At 44.5% G+C, this 19,185-nt stretch overlaps 1 protein-coding gene across 1 annotated transcript in view; it reads left to right on the top strand.

Annotated features, from left to right (window-relative positions):
- The window catches only part of KDM4B (lysine demethylase 4B), a gene marked incomplete at its 5' end in the record, with an annotated part of 80,434 nt that overhangs the window by 32,613 nt on the left and 28,636 nt on the right, over window positions 1-19,185 (top strand). The window contains 3 exons of the mRNA XM_082495235.1: window positions 12,140-12,336; window positions 12,827-12,859; window positions 16,921-17,090. Coding sequence (XP_082351361.1) covers window positions 12,140-12,336; window positions 12,827-12,859; window positions 16,921-17,090 — 400 coding nt within the window. The remainder of the gene's footprint in view (window positions 1-12,139; window positions 12,337-12,826; window positions 12,860-16,920; window positions 17,091-19,185) is intronic.

Genomic DNA, 19,185 nt, shown 5'->3' with positions numbered 1-19,185 from the left:
TACACCCCGGAAAATGGGGTTTATCATGGAAATTCTGACAGACCCTTAACTACAGCAGTGCCAGCAGGCACCACTCTAATATTAAAAGCAATTTTGGGTTCAGCCATGTGTTCACAAACAAGTGACATTTGGGAAGTGCAGTTTTAGATTGAGCCTCCATGCTTACATTGTTAAGCAGCGTAGCGTGAAATTACTGAACAAGCGGCATAGAGAGCTGTGAGCAAATCTGGGGAGAGAAAGTTGAAGTGTGGAAGGAGACGCCCAATTTATTTCCATTGCACTCAGTGACACTTGTCTGTTCAGAGATTTCCCTTTAATATCGCCTGAACCACACGCTGCATACGTGTTAATTAACCCTTTGATACCTCACTATCAGGTTCCAGATGAGGTGTGAATGCTGTTACACCGTCAGGGCAAAAGGTTTGTTTAAATCTCGTTTTAAGTTAAACAGGGACTTAATGAAATATCAGCTGAGTGTGTGCACTCGAGCTGCCTGCCCGTTCGTGGAGAGGGACATCCTGGAGTGTGTGATTTTGGGTTAACTACTGCAGGTTTACTAAATTTAAAAAAATAGCTGTATTGATTTCTGCGCTCTCAGGCACAATTAGATTATCCTTGCCCACATCAGAGCAGGTTTTTATTTCTTGTCACATACTCGTTTATAAAGTTCTTGGAAGCTCTGGGCTGGGCGGCGCGCTGCGGGTAGGTACTCTCACGGCACCGGAGCCAGTTGGCTGGGAGCGATCCTTCTCCTGTCCTCGGGTTAGCAATACGGCTGGCTTGTCCTACCAGTACCCGAGAGACTGGGGACAAGGTAAGGTTCAAAATTAGCCAGTTGTAATGTTCTCCTGGACGTTATCCTGGGGATGAAATTTGGATTCCGCTCTACTGAGAGCGATACATGTCAGTGGCGTAATGTGAGAGCGAGCCGGCATAGCAAGGTAATGGCTCACCTCGGAGAAACGTAGAGAGCGCCGTGCTAATTGCCTGCCAGATGGATCAGATGTTCTTTTAACCACAGCAGAACCTGCGTAGGCTGTAAAAAATACATAATAACCAGACTGAAGCTTAAAGATCAACTTAGACGCTGGTTCTGCTCTAATCGTAGAACCGGCATCAGCATTAGCAAAATAAAAAGCGGTGGCTGCAGAGTTTTGCTGGAAACTAATAGTGGGTAAATGTACTTGTGTCTGCGTAAACTTGTAACCAGGATTAACGGGTGCTTAAAAACTCAAGTGGAAACGGGTTTGATGAATACCCAAGTGAATAGTTGAATATCCAAGTGAATAAACCAGCTTTTTGAGACCCTAATGAGAGGTTTTGGAGACTCTCAGAACTGCTTGGGAGAAGCTGACGTGGAGGAACTGGAAGGGTATATGTATAACGGTGACTGCGGTGCGATGCTGCGTTTCGTGTCTTTAGATGGAAGTTGTAACCATTGCTGACAGGGAGCCTCTTACTGTAAGAACATATTGACGAGAACATCTTCATCAGCTAGCCATAGGGCCAGTACACAGAGATAAATTTGTGTCTTCATCTGTCTCAGATGCCTCCGGTGTCTGTTTAGCATGTCCCAGGCTCAGGTGGGCAATTTTGAGAGCTGGTGGCTTTTGGCACGTGGGTTACCACAAATGTTCAGCAGAATTCTTTGGTTTCTCTCTTTAGCTTTGCGCTGGTCTTGTTCCAGCTTTTTCGTTACAGCAGGTGCTTGCCTCTTGGGTCCGATTTGCTGATCCTTCTGATAATTGCTTCTCTAGCCTCAGTGCTGAGTGCCGGTATGTGACAGACAAAATTCACGTCATCTCTGGCGATGTGGATAAATCCTCAGGACGGATTGCTCTCTGTTCTTTGCAAATGCCAATCTCCTCGCATTCAGAGGAAGGGTATAACATTTGCCTTTACTTCATGTCTTTAATTATATGGTGGTGTACCACTGGGAAATAGATGTCTTGCCTACAGCTGGACGTTGTGCCCAGAAGTGTAAGAATTAACAGCTCTTTAACTGTTATCCCATTTACTGTCAGTGTAAATGTCTCCATCTGTCCTCGAGGAACCTTGTGCTGCAGCCGACTTCGTGCCAGTCGAGGTGACCTTGAGGCCAACCCCAGCTTGCCTGTTCCACCTCATCTGTGCGACAAGCTGTGCTGGGACAGCACATCTCTCCACTTGGGTATGGGTGGGAGGGAGACCTTCAGTTCATCTTGGGGCCCCCGTAGATAATCCCGGTGTGCTGTCACTGGGTCTTTCCAAATATGTGATGGGAATTCATTTTGGCATTCTTTGTTCTTTGCTGTGCTGCGTGGGCAGATCGAACCCTGGCAGGGAATGCTTTTTTTTTTTTTAAGATGGAGTCCTATTTGACTAACATGAGTATCAGTCTGTCACAGTGTAAAAAGAGATCCAGAGGAACAGACTTAAAAGGGTTTTTCGTAGTGTTGGAGATACAGGCACAATATTTCAGCAGTCGGCTGTAATCCGAATACTCTCCTTTAGACCTTAACATTACTGTTTTTTTTGGAATAGGGATGGTTTTATTTCTATGTACTGTAGATAATGTTTACCTGCATAGGCAGAGCCTAGAAAATTAGGGAAAAATATTTTTCCTTTGTACTCCATAGTTGGAGTTGTTCAGTCATTTGTCTTCCATTAACTTTGTCGTGGGTGTTTTTTTCCTGTTTGGTTATTGAAGAAGCGCTGGTGAATGAAAGGCAGTGAAGGATAATTTTCATTTCTTACCATCAGCTTTTCTTTTTTTTCCGTTTTGCTACACGAGCCTGTGGTTCCCTTCTGCAGTACTGTTTGGATTCGCTTTGTTTCTGAAACTCTTGGGTGCAGCCATCAACAGAGAGAGGGGCTTCAGAGCTGTGCGTTTGAGTAAACAACCCTTTTAAACCCAAGTGTTTTAGTGAAGTGTCCCTCCTGAAGTCGAGGTGCCCTGTAAATCTCCTGGTATTCAAAAGGACAGTTTCGGAGCGTACAATTTTATAAGAAATTTAAGTGCACCTCACAGGTCGGCTTTTCTATTTCTTTTGCGAACTGGACTGGAAATAAGCGGATGGGAGGGGAACAATTCCTTGCGCTTTCCTTTATAATACTAGCAGGCACTCCGGGGTGATAACGTCTGTGTTACTATCGGTTGACATTTTCATACCTTCATTTTATCTCCTGTTTACTCCAGAGATAGTGCTGGAATTATCTATCTCAATATAAAATGGGGTCAAGTTGTCCTTCCTTCCCAAATCCTACATTTTATGTTCTGAAATAAGTAGCCTTCGTCTCATCCTGCGCAGTATCCCCACGCAGACCTCCGCTCCGGCGCACTTCAGTCCCGCTCTGCTGCTTAGTCATTTCTCTGGGGAGAAGGAGAGGACAAGAGAGACTCTTCTGTTTGGATTTTACTGATATATAAAGGCGTCTTCAAGAGAGGTGCCTTTGGATCTCAGACTATGGTCTTTTACAGAGCTTATTGCTTCTGAACCCTCTCCTCACATGTTTTCTTTTGGTATAATATTGGAATAACAGATCCCAAATGTACATTTGGAGTATTTGTGGTTTAAAGTTGTCTAGCATATAATTTTCCTTGTAAAATCGAAGCTTACTTCTTACTGTTCAGATATTAGTAGGTTTTCTCTTAAAAGATGTCCTTGTTTTCCAAGAAAACAAAATTCACGAGGTTTTTGCAGAAACTGTTTGGTAATATTGTAAAATTGGCCTTCAAAGTAAGGGAAATCAGAGTTGTATTTTTGCATTACTTTGTATGTCTGCCTTAACTGACTATAATGAGACCTTTTAAGCTTAGAATACATATAAAAAAATCTGTTATGGAACAGCATTTTCATAGTTTATTTTTGTCGGACAGATTTAAAATTGCTTTTGTACAAAATCTTCCACCTTTTTATTTTGTACTTATTTTCTTCTATTATTTGTAAACATCCCTAATACCTTACTCTCAACAAAGCACTGAATCTGTGCAAGGAAGAGGCATTTTTACAGTGCTTTTCATGCTCAGGTGGAAAGGAGACGGTTATTTTTCTGAAACTGTCCCGGAGCTTTGTTTTATCAGCCCTCTTCCGAGGTCCCCTTCAGGAGTACTGACTGGGAGGTTGCTTGTCATCGTTTTTGTTAATGAAGAAAGAACACTTACACTTCTGTCAGCAGAAAAAATACACCCTGAAGGTTTCCAGGATGTCGGTCGTTGGGATGCCCGGCTGGTGCTGCACCCGGCGACTGACGTCCGTGTGGATGGATGGGCGCTGAGCAGGTGTCCGCTTGGAGCGGGTCTGGAGGAGGGAACGGAGATGCTGGGAGGGCTGGAGCCCCTCTGCTGGGAGGACAGGCTGGGAGAGTTGGGGGCTTCAGCCTGGAGAAGAGAAGGCTCCAGGGAGACCTTAGAGCCCCTTCCAGTGTCTAGAAGGGCTCCAGGAGAGCTGGGGAGGGACTTTTTACAAGGGCACGGAGTGATAGGATGAGGGGGAATGGCTTCAAACTGGAAGAGGGGAGACTGAGATGAGATATGAGGAAGAACTCTCCTGTGGGGGCGGCGAGCCCCTGGCGCAGGGTGCCCCGAGAAGCTGTGGCTGCCCCATCCCTGGAGGTGTTCAAGGCCGGGTTGGACGGGGCTGGGAGCGACCTGGGCTGGGGGGAGGTGGCCCTGCCCAGGGCAGGGGGTGGCACTGGATGACCTTCAAGGTCCCTTCCAACTCTAACCATTCTATGATTCTATGATCTGGCCTGTCCCTCTGGATGTCCTGCCCTTGAGAAGGGGCATCTGAGACTAATTTGAAGTCCAGAATGTCGTGATAAACCATTCAGGACTTGTTTCACAGCAAATGGGACATTTCTACCTGAGGACAGGCGGTTTGGGGCAGGTGACTTCAGGCAGCTCCCTCTCCGCTCCCTGTTTGGTGCGACACTTCAGGCACTGAACTGGGAAGGATCTGGGATTTTTAAACAGATTTTTTTTTTTTTTTGAACCAGACTCGGCCTATTTATGCTACTCAGCCTAATTTACTTCAGCTTAATTACTGTAAGGTGTAAAGCATGCTGTTCTTGACTTTTTGAATGCTGCTTAGTAATGACTTTCCCGGCTCAGGGTGACTCTCCCAGAGCCTGCAATGGAACCTGCCGCATCTCTGGGATGGAAACTGCCCTCGACCCGCGCAGTCCTGATGCTGCTGGGTTGACAGAGTCTCCCGTTCCCTCTCTGCCTCGCTAACCCCGTGATTTATAGTGTGGAGGTTGTGGTGCGCTGTGCGGCCGCGGTAAATAGCGATGTGAAGAATGTGCTCCCTGCAGCTTATTCGTTCAGCTTCTCTGTCACCCGGGAGCCCCTGGTAAAGTCTCCCAGCCCCAATCATTCACGTGTCAGAGCGGAGGCTTAAGGGTCATCTGGCTTTGGGGATGCTCGCATGGCAAGGCCATCAAAAATCCCTTTCGAAAGCTGCCTTGGCATTGTGCTTTCCTGTCCAGCTGGTGCTGCCCCGTCAGGATCGCTTCAGGGGTGGCACATGGGGCCACGGATATGAAGGAGGAAGAGCAGTCTTATGTTCCACTGAAGAATAAATAACTAGATCGTGCGTTCTGTTCTAGAGTTGCAGAAATGGTGATGTTAGAACTCTGAAAGGCAGTGTACGAGTGGAAAGTAGCTGTGAATTGACATTCCGCTTTCTCGTCAGGTACCTTCCCCGTTTGATGTCCTCCACAGAAATTCCTTTAGTGTAGGCAATGTTGTTTACCCTTCTGCCTCTTCGCTTTGTGCATGAAGAACACTTTAAAAATGTTTATTATAGTGCACTCAGAGTAGATTGCTTATCAACAGCCTCTTTTATTTTTTTTAACTCCATTTTGCTTCATTATTTGTCTTTGCTGCTGGTCATGCTTCTAATTTTCTTCCAGCTTGGTTCCCTGGTGGCAGTTAGCAGTTTCGGGGCTTTCCTGGGGTGGCTCATAGCTGGGCGCTTCCTAATCTCGCTCATCAGGATTCAGGTCTTGCTTCTGCTCTGTACTCCCCGGGCTCTAACTGCTTCGAAAAGACGCGCAGAGGGGTCTGGATTATTCCAGGGCAGAGACGGAAGCACTTCACTTGGTGTGCCGCTTTCAGAGGGGTCTCGACTGCTGTTTCCCTTAGGATTGCTATACAACGTCTTGCTTCCTTTGTTTATACCTCCGCCCTCCCTTCGTTCTAAGTTGTAGCATTTGGAGTTGCAAAAAATGTATTTTGGCTGCGTATCTTTTTGAAAAATGTTACTGAAGAATACTCGCTATTATCAGGGGGAAGAATTTCATAGTGTGCTAGAAGCAAATCTTGGCTTGTCACTTTAGATACTGGCACTTCATATTCCACCAACCGTAATTATTCATGTTTCTGCAAACTGCCTATAGATCTTGGTTGTCGTACAGGGGACGCAAAATGGTGGATTTTACTCCTTCATCTGTTGGTTTACGGGCGTGTAATCCGGCCCAGCGCTCGGCTTGCTTTTTAAAAGCAATGAATAAAAAGCAGATGACCAAACAGGAGGATAAAAGGCTGACTGTAGGCACTTAGCAAGAGCTGTCGAGTGTGTCTGTCGCTTCAGAGCTGCAGATCTTCGCCAAGCCGCGTCAGTTCATGCTCGCTGCTCGCGTCGCGCCTGAGCGGGGGGTGCTGACCCGCTGAAATGACGTGCTGTCTGCCCACCGGCGCGCTCCCTGGTAGACTCCTTTCTCCAGCTGCAGGTCTTGTGATGCAGAAGAAATAGTACCTTGAGATAACCTCAGAATGATGTTCACTGTAGACCACATCCTAACCACTGGGTAAAAGGCTTATTTTGTTTATCCCTTGTACTGGAATGAGTCTGTCAAGCCAGAAAGGAACTGGCTCTTCATTGAATCCCCTTCTTGGAGTGCTGCCGAGAGCACTGAATTTCCTTCTGTGCTCTTTCAGCCTTATCTGAGAAATACAACTCGGGACCCCGTGGGGGTGATCCTCCCCCTGCCCTTCCGCCGCGATGGTGGGTGTCTCGCAGCAGTGAGGGTTGTGTATGTTTGAGACAGATTTGGGAGTCATCGGCATCCTTACAGGTGCAGTCTACAGAATACTAAAGGATAAAAAAGAATTCTGGCAGAGGTCGCGAAATAGCTTTGCTAAGGAAAAAAAAAAGGAAAGAAAGCTCTAGAAGAGCTCTAGAAGCTCAGAAGCCTGCTGCCTGTCGAGGTGGGTTATTATTTTATTTGCCTAAAATGAAGCACGTCACATAACATTTATATTCTACCACAAACCAGAATCCTTATTACGAACGGAGTGGAGCGGGGTAAATCTGGCTCCCCAGCTAAGGCCGCTCGCCCAACCCTTCTGCCCGCAGAAATCCGCATGGAAGGCTAAGGAGGCAAGTTAAGGAAGCGCGCAAGGAGAAAGCGTGCCCTGCAGCCAGGGACCGGGGGAGGCCTTGGAAATCTTTGCCTAATTGTTTTGTTTATGAAACTCTGTTGTGTATTTCCAGTGGGTTTCCTAATGAACTGGTTTGTTGTTGAGACTTAGGGCAATGCTGGTAATTACGCTAGAAACAGGGGGTCAAGGCTCATCTTCTTTCCCACCAGCTTTCAACCACCAACCATTAAACACACAAACTATCCGTTTTAGGGTTTTCTCCTTCCCAAATTTAACTCCTTGCTTACTTGCAGAATACCTGCACTCGTCTCGCAGGTGGGTACTTGCAGTTTGTGTGCCTTTGTCACTTTTGAAACCTTGGCCGTCAGCGAGAGCATTGCCATACGGCGTCCGAGTGGGAACGTTGCTTTGGGCTGAGCGGAATGAAAGTTAAACTGGAGCCCAGAGTACTTTATTCTGTCATACTGGGTGAGTATCAATGAGATCTCAAGCAAGACATCTGTAATTTGGTAACGAATTGGATGGCTGTTGAAGAGCATTATACTGGGAGGACTTTGTGTTTCTCCCAAAAGCTGAAACTTTATGCCTTGTCCAGGGAATTTCTGGAGAGAAGTTTAGGAGAGTTGTCTGCGTTTGCAATATGTGTTCCTGGAATATAGAGAATTTCTTAGCTGCCTTTTGAACGAAACCGTCTCGCTTTCCCAGTAACTTGCTTTTGGGCTTCATTGTTATGAAAAAGCAGCTACAAAAGCTTTAAGCAAAGATTTTTGGTCTGGCATTTAATGGTGGCGCAATAGCTGAAAGCACTTCAACTCTGAGCGTGTTGGCTTTTCTAATATTTCAATTGCCGAGGAGGCGCCGCGGGAGGGTAGCTGAGTGCTGAACAAGTGTGCAGTGGGCCCTGGCGCCATCTACACGCGAGGGGTTTTTCCGTAAGAACCAGAGGTGCCAATTTAAATAGATCATTTTTGTGACTATTGCTACATAAGGAGAAGGGTTATTTTACATTAACTTTTTATGTGTTGTGGAACAGATGGGGTTCAGTTTAGTGTTAATAGCCGGGAAGTGAGGGAAATATCCTTACAAAAATGACGCTGAAGGTTGAGGTCGAATGAGGCTGCATTTTTCCATATATCATTTCATTTTATTACTGCAAGGAGACAGTCTTTTTATTTGACTGTTATTTTATATAGACTTATTAGTGTTTTTATTTTTTAAAAAATTAAGTAAGATAACGGTTACGCATTCGATAGCCACAAATTTCCCACTATCAGTCTTTGAGTTATAATTGATGAGACAGGGTTCCTGGAGCGGTCAGATATTTTACCACAGTCTCCAACTTTGAGTAGCAGATAATAAAATAGGAAGTAGAGGAAGAACGTTGGTTTCCTGTGTTTGCGGAGCGTTCACTCTGTGCATTTCCTTATAGTATTTTTGCATGTGCTTAGATTGCAAGTTACCTTTGCGTCGTCTTATCCTCTATGGTGAGCAAAGCCATTAGCTTATGAAAAAGCAGAGCTAAGGTTAGGAAAAGCCTTCAGAAGACAGGACAAATTAAGTTCCCGCAGATTTGGTGAAAATGGAAACTCTTCTTGGCTTGTTGCTGTTTTGGGTCTCAAATCTCCTTTAGCTGAAGGCAAAGAGCGAACCCTAAAAGTGGTTTGATTTTTGTTATGTTTTTTTCCCAGCCCCGTTTTCGGGACTTGCAGTCGACCCTTGGAGATCCCGGTTATGAATACTCCGTTGTTTATTCTGTTGTTTGATCTGTGGCTCTGACAGCCCTGCTGGTCCTCGGCACTTTGGTGTCGTGGTCTGGCTACCAAATGGGTGGCGATGGAGCAGAGACATGAAGATACTTGATTAAATCTCAGCATTCCTTAAATTTCTCACCTGTCATTTTGACATGACAGGCGGATCCTTCTCATTGCCGTTTAGTCATGGTCTGTGCTTTGGGTGACCATATCGCTCTTAATTCTACATCCGACTGGTATGTAGGAGCTCTGGGAGTACCTGGATCGGGGCTTTGTGGTTCAGTTTTGGCTCACATAAAGGAAACGAGGTTTCGTGTCTCTCCTTAGTGGAGGTGTTTAAGTGTAGACATGTTCGTTTTATTTTTTTGTGTTTCTATAAAGTTTAATAATGATGGAATATGAAAGTGTTAGACTTTGAGGGGGGGAATGGGATATGGAAGGATATATTCTGCAAAAATTGGGATTGGGAGAGACAGAGGTGGGAGTGCAGGCACAGTATCTCCTAGGAAATACATGTGTTTATGACCACAATTAAATACTTTGACAGAAATATGACTCTGTGTACGGAAGGGGAGGCAGTACGTGGAAATGGGTATCACTGATAGGGAAACACAAGCTTGCCATTTTTGTCCTGCTCTAATGGGATAGAGCAGGTAATTAATTGCAAAGGAAATTTCTTGTCCTTCTCTACCCGCATTCTCCACCCTCCCACCCCTCTCACACATGCACATTCCCTTTTGCAGTTGTATCGGAAGCATCCGCTGCATTAAGCAGTGTCAGAGGGAAGGGTACGGAAAACTACCCTGGCTGTTATGGGAATGTGACACAACTGCAGCAGCTGAGGAAATATAACTGTATGGTCCGCAAGAAGCCCCGAAGGAAGGAGACTTTGTAAATTATTCATGCTTTCTAGTGTGAAAGCAATAAAATTAAATTAAAATTGAAATATAAACATACATCATGTTAGATTTGTGTAAAGAAAGGGACTTGGCTACTGCAGGCTTCTGCTGTTGTGGGACGCTGGAGACTGCAGCCCACAGCATCGTCCCTCTGAACAGCATCCAGACAGCTCAGTATGTGGTTTCTCAATAATCTGAGTATACTTTACGTTTTTGTGCGACTGTTAAGCTGGTGGTGGTTGGAGACCATTCTGGAGACCTTTAGACCCGTCTGACTTGGGACTTGCTCCGCTTGATCTGAAGGCGTTGACATCTGTGTGCGGCAGCACGTTGGTTCCAGGTTAGGGTTGGAAAGTGGACTGTTCCCCTTTTAAGCCATTTTTCGTAGTTTGTAAAGGCAGAGGAGGTCAATCTCCGTAGCTCATTGATGATGTGTGCTGTGGGATGCTCTTCTGTATTAGTCTTTGTAGCAGTGCACAGGTGCTTTTAAAATTTCTTTAGGAAAAATGATTGAAAATCTGCCCAATACAAATCCCTTAAGCCGGTAGCGATGGAGGTGCCGGAGAGAAGCTTCTGCCTGGCCAGGAAGGGGAAGCACAGGTACCATCTGTGTTCCTGCCGTTCTTTGGCCAAATTGCATTTCCAGCTTTTCTGTCCCACGCTGTTTTTCATTAAATGAATTGAGTTTTCCTGAAAGTGCCTGTCCATAAGTACTCCTTCCCACTCAGCACACCCGGGTTATTGCGGCTCTCCCGGTCAGAGCGGAGCAGAAGAGCCAGCGCTCTTTGCAAAATGGAAAACAGGAGTTGGGAGGGAAATGGGATACCCAGGAACGGTAGAGAAAGACTCTTCTCTCTCTCTCAGTGGCTTCTTAACTAGGGCCGTAAGTCTTTTACTGATGGTGGTGAAACATGAAAGAAGAAAGGGGAGAAGCGAGTTTAATTTCATGCATTTCCGCTAAGAGAAAGGATAGAATAGTTTTGGAAAGGCGCGGAGGGAGGGTGAAAGAGAAGTCCTGCAAAGTGACTGTAATGACCCCAAACTCAACTCGAAGCTGAAAAGCAGTTTAGTGGCAGTGCCTGCCAAGCGAAGCTCTGCGCCTTAGAGCACAACTAAAAGGGGGTTCAACTCTCCATGTACAACAGCAAAGCTGCAGTTGCAGCCTCCAAGCGGGTGTTGGTGTATCGCTGTGTCCTTTGCAATCCCGTACCTTCTTTGGGGTTAAAAGTTGATAAAGACTAGATGCTCATTCAGTCCGGTATCTGTATCCCAGGTGAGAATCCTCTTGCCAGACTCGGTCTGTTAATTCTGTGCTTTGTCAGAGCCAATGGATATCCAAGTAAAAGCGCCTGTAAGTAGCCTTTGTGTAGGCACGTACAATGGCAAGGGTGTAATTCCCGAGGTTAATTTTAATGAGCATATGCTAGTTGAGATGAATAATGCACGTTTTCTTTGACTTATGCATGTGTGGTTTAGATGCAGAGTGTAGTTATTGTTGTAGCCTTTTTTATTTCTCTACGCTCTTGTGAAGGATTTATGTGCAATGTCATGATGTACAATTATGAAGTTTAACTGCCTTCTCCACTAGGTTAGTCTTTTGTTCCTTTAAGGCTTTTTTCAGTTATGAAGTGATACTATAATCTCTTTTCAGCCTGAGAAGCCTCACAAGAGCCTGGCTAACGGAGGGAACGTGGGTTTGAGATGAGACTCAGACCTGGTCTGCATGGGCCAAAGTTATTACTGTCTGGTGACTCTGAGACCGGAGATGAGGAGTACGCTGGGTGTCAGTCAGCAGAAAGTTTTAGCTTGGCTGGAGGGCTTAGAGGGAGAAGAAAATTCTTGGGAACGGCATCTTCAACTGCCCTCTGAGAGCGTGGCAGCGTGTGCTGTCCCTGGTTTTGCCAAGGGCGGGTAGAGTCAATGCTTTCCATTCAGCTGAAATACCCGCCTATACGGCAGTGCGAATCCTGCCGTAACCCGCCCCAGTAACCCACCCTGGGCCGTACGGGCAAAGTCAGTAGCGTGTTAGTTTGCCTCTGGAGAAAGGCAAACTCAGCTGATGAGAAGAAAAAAAACCATTCCTCTGATCTGATGTGGTGTTGGTGTCCGGGTGTCTCTTGCAGTGTACTTGCCGCAAAGACATGGTGAAGATTTCCATGGATGTCTTTGTGAGGGTTCTGCAACCGGAACGCTACGATTTATGGAAACAAGGAAAAGACATTACTGTCCTGGACCACATGAAACCTACAGCTCTGACTAGTCCGGAACTAGACGCCTGGAATGAGACGAAGGCAGAGTTGAAGGCTAAATTGCTTCGCAGGTAAAGAGAAAAAACAACCAAACAACAAATATGTTGTGTCCGAGCACTGTGTTTGATTGTAATTGCGAAGATTTTAAATGTAATTCTTAGTTTGGGATAGTTCACGCTTTTTTTTTTTTTTTTTTTTTTTTTTTTAAACAATTCCTCTTGTAATTTGTCTGGGGTAATGTGCTCCCTCATTGTTCTGCTTCCTTTAAATGTTACAGAAGCACATGTTTTTTGAAAGTAGGACTCTCTGTGCCCCCTCACATCTCATCTCTTATCCTGGAAGACAAAAATATCTATAGTAAACATTTATAGCTTCACTTATTACAAAGCAGAAGAAAAAAAAACAACCATCAATTGCAAAAGGGATTTTATGCATGCCTTTTTGTGCTTCCTTTGATCTCTGTATTAATTTTCTACAAGTTTGTGGGTTTTGTGTGTTACAGCATGCTTGAATTGAAAATTTGGCATGCTAACCTTTTACTGTTGGAATCTTGCTTTATAGGATAGGAGATGAGGAAGAGGACAACAAACACCGGTATGTGACTTCCCTCATCAACTTAAATGACTTCATTCTTTTTCCTGTGAAGTTTCCTAAAATAATAACTCTGAAAGTATGGGGTGTTTTTTTGGTTATTTTTTTTTTTCATGTCTGCCTCCTTGAAAGGGCATGGAAAATCCTTGGGCGTGGAGGTTTCTCCGACTTCGTCTTGGTTTTGTGTAATTTTCTGAGCTCTCCTCTTGCATCACCTCAGCTATGTCATGCCTGTTCTGGTTTTCCGTTCTTGCCGGTGCAGTTAGTCTACTGAATTAGTAGCGACGTGTAATGATTAACTGGGTGTGGATAAAGCTAACTGGTCACCAAAGCAGGTAGTTAATAAAACGCTGCTGCTGCGTCAGAAAGTGGAATTGAACTGGAGTGTTTTAGACATGATGGGAGAACTTTCCTTCTTCCTCAACCTTGCTTGAAGAAAGAGACTCTCTGCTCTAGGAAACTGAATTATCAGAGGGCGTTAATGTATGCAAGTGTTAAGTGTATGCCCTTCCATATGCTCCCGTACTCTTCTTTTTTACATCCTCCTCATTCCTGCTCTGCCTGTTACCCACGGCGCTTGCAGCGTAGCACGCAAACTGACCTCTTTCTCCTCTCATCTACTATTTGTTGAATTTCTGGTGTGAGTGGTGGCAGTCTCTGGAAATTGTACCGCTTCATCCAGATGCAATATTCTGCTTGTAATTTCAGTTCCAATATCAATTCTTTGAAATCCAGGAAGAAAGCTTTAAAGAGACTTCAGGCTTCTGGGGCCATCTTTGATGGGGACTTTGAGTAACAGTTTAAAAACTATTGACCTAATAATTTGATGATAGCTGATTTATTTAGGCATTCTAGCAAAGAAAAAGCTAACATACTGGTAAGAGTGTCTCTCTAGCACTGGTGTTTATTGTCTTTCGGGAGTTTTCAGTCACCAGTATTGCTTTGGAGTGGTGGTCGTCTCTTGCCTTTTCTGCGTGAAATGATTTATCCATTATTTTACAAATGCTGAAATGGGAAAGTGTGTTCCCCACTAAATCCGTGCGCCAAAAGACGTAACAAATAGGGTATTTGGGCAGATAACTGACCTCTGCAATGTTATTCTACTCCAGAGGTTATATTTCTAAAATGTTTTCAACTATTCCTTCTATAGCGAGCGTCAGGACAAGCAGTGTAGTCTCAGAGTCAGGAGTTGTGATTTCTGCTCTCTGGGCAATGACTGTCTGAACTCCGGTGGGTCCCTGGATTTTTTTCTTCCATGTCTGGAAATTGGGACTCTCTTTACTGCCTATGGCTATTAAGGGTTACTTAGATACATGTAATGTTTGCACAGCGTAAGGTGCTGTCTGAACACCGAGGATTATTTTCCCTCTACTTAGCAGAGAAGCCTCTCTCTTAACCTGAGCTATCGCAAAGGCTCCAGGTACTTTTTTTCCTTATCTATTCATTGTTTCCTAGATTATTTCGGTATTATCCTGAAGCAGGTTTGAAGCTGTTGAATACTGCTTAGCAATAGTCTCTCTCCCATGCTTATGTTTTGGAAAGACATAATTTTGCTTGAAGAGTGACTTTTCTCAGCAGGATGGACTTTACTGGAAGAATGGGATTCACCTCTGCCCAAACCTCTTCACAGTTGTATCTACTTAATTTAAGTCACTTTGGTCTGTTCTTCAAAGAGTACAAATGCTGCTTTTTTTTTTTTTTTTTTTTTTTGCCAGCTGTCTTGGAAAATGTAGCTTTTAAACTCTGCAGGGAGAGATGTTATTTCTTCTCTAAGGTCATTCATACTTAGTTACCTTGAAAAACTCAACTTTGTTTACTTTATGGCTTCAGCAAGAGACTGTTTTAGTGTAGTCCACAAAAAGCCCCTTTCTGGTACGCGAATTATGTCAGATACAGAACATCTTCACTTCTGGAAATGTACAGCCTTCAGCTTGTAGTTCTGGAAGCACAGTTTCTTAAAATGATGTGCTTTCTGCCTCTCTCCATTTGCCCACAACTTCAGAGTGAGAAGAGCACTGCAAAATGATCGTTTTTATCTACTGTGAGTTTAAAGCTTCGTGATTTAATTTTTGCCTGGCGTTTCTACACCATGGGAATAAAACACACACTTTACTAGAAATAGCTTGTAACGCTTGATTCTACTCCGATGCTTTCTTCACCGACTATGGAAAGTTCCAGCTGCAACGGAAAAGTCTTACAGGTTTATCTCTTCCTCCCACCTTGCTTCTCCCGCACGCAGAAGGTGGTGTGTATGTAGGATATGGGTGAAGAGAAAAGTTGATCCTTCTGGGTTCAGCTGTGTGTTCCTGCTAATGAATGTCTTGCAGGTGCGAAGTTAACGTCTCCGTTTGGAGGGCTACCATATGGTTGGAGTCTCGCAATTATAAATTACTGTGCATATGGATCAACTTTCTTTTCTGTTAATCATTCATCTCGGGTTGAATTTCTTTCTTCCTTCTTGGTTGGTTACCTGATTAAGGGCTCTTAAGTTCATTGTGCTCCAAATCTAATTAGCAGCCGAGTTTCTGGGCTCTGAGGATGGGAAGCTGAGTTTCAGCTTTTCTGGAGTTTTGGGCCGATGACCGCAGTGTGACTGCGTTTCGCAGTTTGTTACGTGATGGGAGATGCACAGGCCTGGGACAGGGAGGCCATATGGAAGATGCTGCTTTCAAAAAACCAAAAATCTCTGCGTGCTAAAAAGGGTGTAAAAATTGCAGGTCTCTGAATCAGTCTCTTCTGAGAGTTTGTGAGACTTAAACCCAACGTTCAAGGAGCTCTTTGACAGACCCTGTAAGAATAAGTAACTAAATAGTACTGGGTCTGGCTGGGATGGAGTTAACTTGCTTCGTAGCAGCCCACGGGGCCGTGGTTGGGATTAGTGGGTCCCGCAGTGCTGATAAGGCGCTGGGTCGCACAGCGTCAAGGCGGGATCTTCCCCCAGCCTGCCCCGCGAGTGGCCTGCGGTGGGTGAGAGACGGGGAGGGGACACGGCTGGGACAGCTGGCCCAAAGCGGCCAAAGGGATATTCTGTACCATAAAACGTTACGCTGAGCAATAAAAACTGGGTTAGAGAAAGAAGAAGGGGGGTTGGCTTCCACGGTGGCCGTTATTTGGAGACCGGCTGGGCATTGGCTGCCAGTGGGAGATGGCGATGAGCGGATTCCCTTTGCTTATTTCTTTCTGGTTTTATTTTTTCCTCTTTCCTTCACCTGTTAAACTGTCTTTGTCTTGACCTAGAAGTTTTCTGGCTGCTGTTCTTCCTGTTTTCCCTCCCTGTCCCACTCGAGAGGTGGGGACTGAGTGGGTGCTGTGAGGGTGCTTTGGTTCCTAACCAAAAGACATTATCCTGACTTCTGAATTTGCATTTTCCTTTGCGTTGTGGCTACTGTGATCTCGTTGTCTTAGTGGCGTTGACTCTTTAGAAAGAACAGCATCGCTGTTGGCTTGCTAGTATGAGTCTGACCGTATTAATATGCCCTTTTTTTAGTTGGACTTCTTCATAGGCCTCGGGCCCTGTGAATGATAGTACTGAAAAATCATAGACTGCCTATTGATTATGCTCTATGCATTCGTTATACGGTGTTTTTAGAAACTGGCAGTGCTGGGTAATGTTTCAGAGCTGGAAGATGGTGCTTTGCAGACTTCCAGCAGTTTGCCAAAGGGAAGCACGTACGGAATGAAAAGAAATGATGGAATGGAGGCAGAGGATGAAAGGAAGATTTATAGCAAGTTTTCATCTGTATTTTGAAATACAAGCAAAATAGATTTAAAATACAATTAAAATCATTCTAACTGCAGCTCGTGAGCTTACATTAGTAATGGTGGGAAAAAGCTCTTCAAGAAACCGGGACAATTAATGACTGCTGTGAAGGGATCTTAAATATTGTGTTACGCAAGGTTCATCTGTTTCCTTTCAGATATCTGTTTTGCCCGGTAGCTATTGTTAGCTACCTTGTGTTTTCTCTCCAAAGAAGATCCTTTTGTTTTGTATTCAGCTTTGTCAGTGATCGTTTTATATGTTGAAGGCTGTTCTTTTATGTCAAATCACACTTCTGTACTTCTAGGTCTCACAGAAAAAGAAGTCAGCCCAGAAGACATAAAACAGAGGATCAGAAGTCTCTCGGGGATGTCATGGCTATTGAAACTGCCTTGGAAGACGTGAAAGTAAAAGAGGAGCTGAAGAGAGGGCCGGATCTAGAGGAAGAGGAGAGAAACAAAGTGATTGAGGGAGAAGGTGAGGGCCCTGCGCGCTGGTGGCAGGTCGCTTCAGTGAAGAACTGGGGCAAGCTGTCTCTCTAAAACACATTTGTAAATAACTTGTCTGCCGTTGTTTATTTCTGCGGAAATATCAGCGGAGTCTTTCCCAACATTAAATCTATGCTCGCTGAAATACACCATCATTTACAGCAGCGATTGATTTTTCCCTCTCTTTAAGGATTCAGTCCAAATAGCTTTCTTGGCAGGGCTGGAAATTTCTGCCAAAACTATTACAGGTTTGTAAAAATATATATTAGGGGAGGAATATTTTTAAATCTTTCATAGAGAAACAAATAAATATATTTTGTGCCCTACTCTGAAAAGGAATGATTTGTGCCCTCCCTCCTGCAATTAATCTTTCCCCTTCTCCTCCCTTCCTCCCCATTTCTTACGGAGACTGTGGATAAAGGCAGCCTTAGGTTGTGTGGGATCCGCGGGTGCAACTTGCAGGTTCAGTTTGCTTCAAGTCTGGCTGTAGGAGGGAAGTTTTTCAGCTTTCTTTGCATGGCTGACGTTAATACCAGTCTGTGACAACTCCCAGTCCTTTATGATTTCTTCAGCATATGGTTAGTCCAAAGCCCTGACCTCAGCCATCTTGCCGGAGGCTTTTTTTTTGCGATACCTTTATTTTTTCCCTGGCTGTGTATGAAAGGTTGCAGTTCTTGCTGGGAGTAAGCTGCTCTCCCCTCCCTACCCCCCCCCAATTTGCGTGGTTAAGTGGTTGATGTGTCTATGATGCGCTCTCTCTTTGAGGCACTCTCCAGCATTTCATAAACACCAGTGAATTCGTCTTCACGTGTTGTATGTATCCGTTATTTGTTTAGCATTTGGAGAAAACTGAGGCTGCCGACTGTTTAGAGAACCTTGATAATGATCTTAAAGGAAATCTGTGGAAGCTCTGGGAAAAGAATTGAGGTCTTTGTTCAGTTGCAGAGTCTCTTAGCGAGACAGTGGATTCTCTTTTTTCACGGGAAACAAGGAGTTTGAAAATCATTGTTGTACAGAGCAGGAGTAGCACAGTGCAGACAGTTAATTTCTATTGCCCTAAGCTTGAAAGTGTCAGCAGCGTGTTAAATTGTACGCTTTTAGCTCTTGTGCAATTTTAACAGTTGATGCTTGTAATAAATGGCCCGAAATGCTGATATCCCTTCAGAGACAAGAGATAAGTGACAAGGACAGATCTGAGATCCTTAGAACGGCAGAGAAACAATAAGAACTCTGTTCTAGCCGAATAGGTTCCAAATCATACACTTAGACTACGTGTTAAGAGCTCTTTAACTGTTAGCACAAGAGGGAAAAGCTTATTTTCAGCACCGTTGCAGAAAGCGCCGCTAGAATTGGACTATTGCTTTGCAGTTTCTGAGGGGTCTAATGCTCAGTGTGACTGTTGGCAAATATAGAAGTTTCTTAATGCAATATAGCGATTAAACAGCACTGAATTCTCCAGTTTTCTACATCCTACTCTCTGCGTTACCTCTCACAAGTGTCTTACGGTTTCATCTTGAAAAAGAAAATGGGATGTTTGGGTGGCCCTGCTCCTGGCGATTTAGTTTCCCCCCTCCTTCACTTCCTTTTTCTTTTCCTCTGGTTTTAATTTGGCTTGATTTTCTACTGCCACCAGAAAAGATGACCTAGAGGAGGAGGAGGAAATGGATTCTGAAGTAATCATTGGTAGTTTCAAAGTAGGTCCTATGCTTCATGTTGGTTTTTTGGACTAGCTGAGTGTTAATAACTTGAGGTTTTCAGGATTTCTGACCCAGATACCTTAAGTTGTTTTCTTTTGGTTTTTATGACTCAGCTTTATATTCATAATTTATTACGTTGCTATTAATGCATTTAGAATTCTTAGCAGGTTGTCTTGGGACTTGAAATTAAAAAGGAGAGTCTTTAAGCTCTGCTCTTCCCTGGGCGTGCTAAGCAGCATGAGCACCCCCGCTGAGTCAGCAGGCGTTACTGCGACGCTCTGCCCACGGGCAGTCCTGCGGACCAGGGCTGCAAACCGTGGACCTTACCGCAGGATTCTTTTTTTTTGTTGTATTTTGTTTTAATAATGTGAGAAGAAGCAATGAGAT

This window comes from Vanellus vanellus (genome assembly GCF_965231255.1).
Source record: "Vanellus vanellus genome assembly, chromosome: 25".
In the NCBI taxonomy this organism is placed as follows: domain Eukaryota; kingdom Metazoa; phylum Chordata; class Aves; order Charadriiformes; family Charadriidae; genus Vanellus; species Vanellus vanellus.
This window is presented reverse-complemented; position numbering and strand designations above follow the sequence as displayed.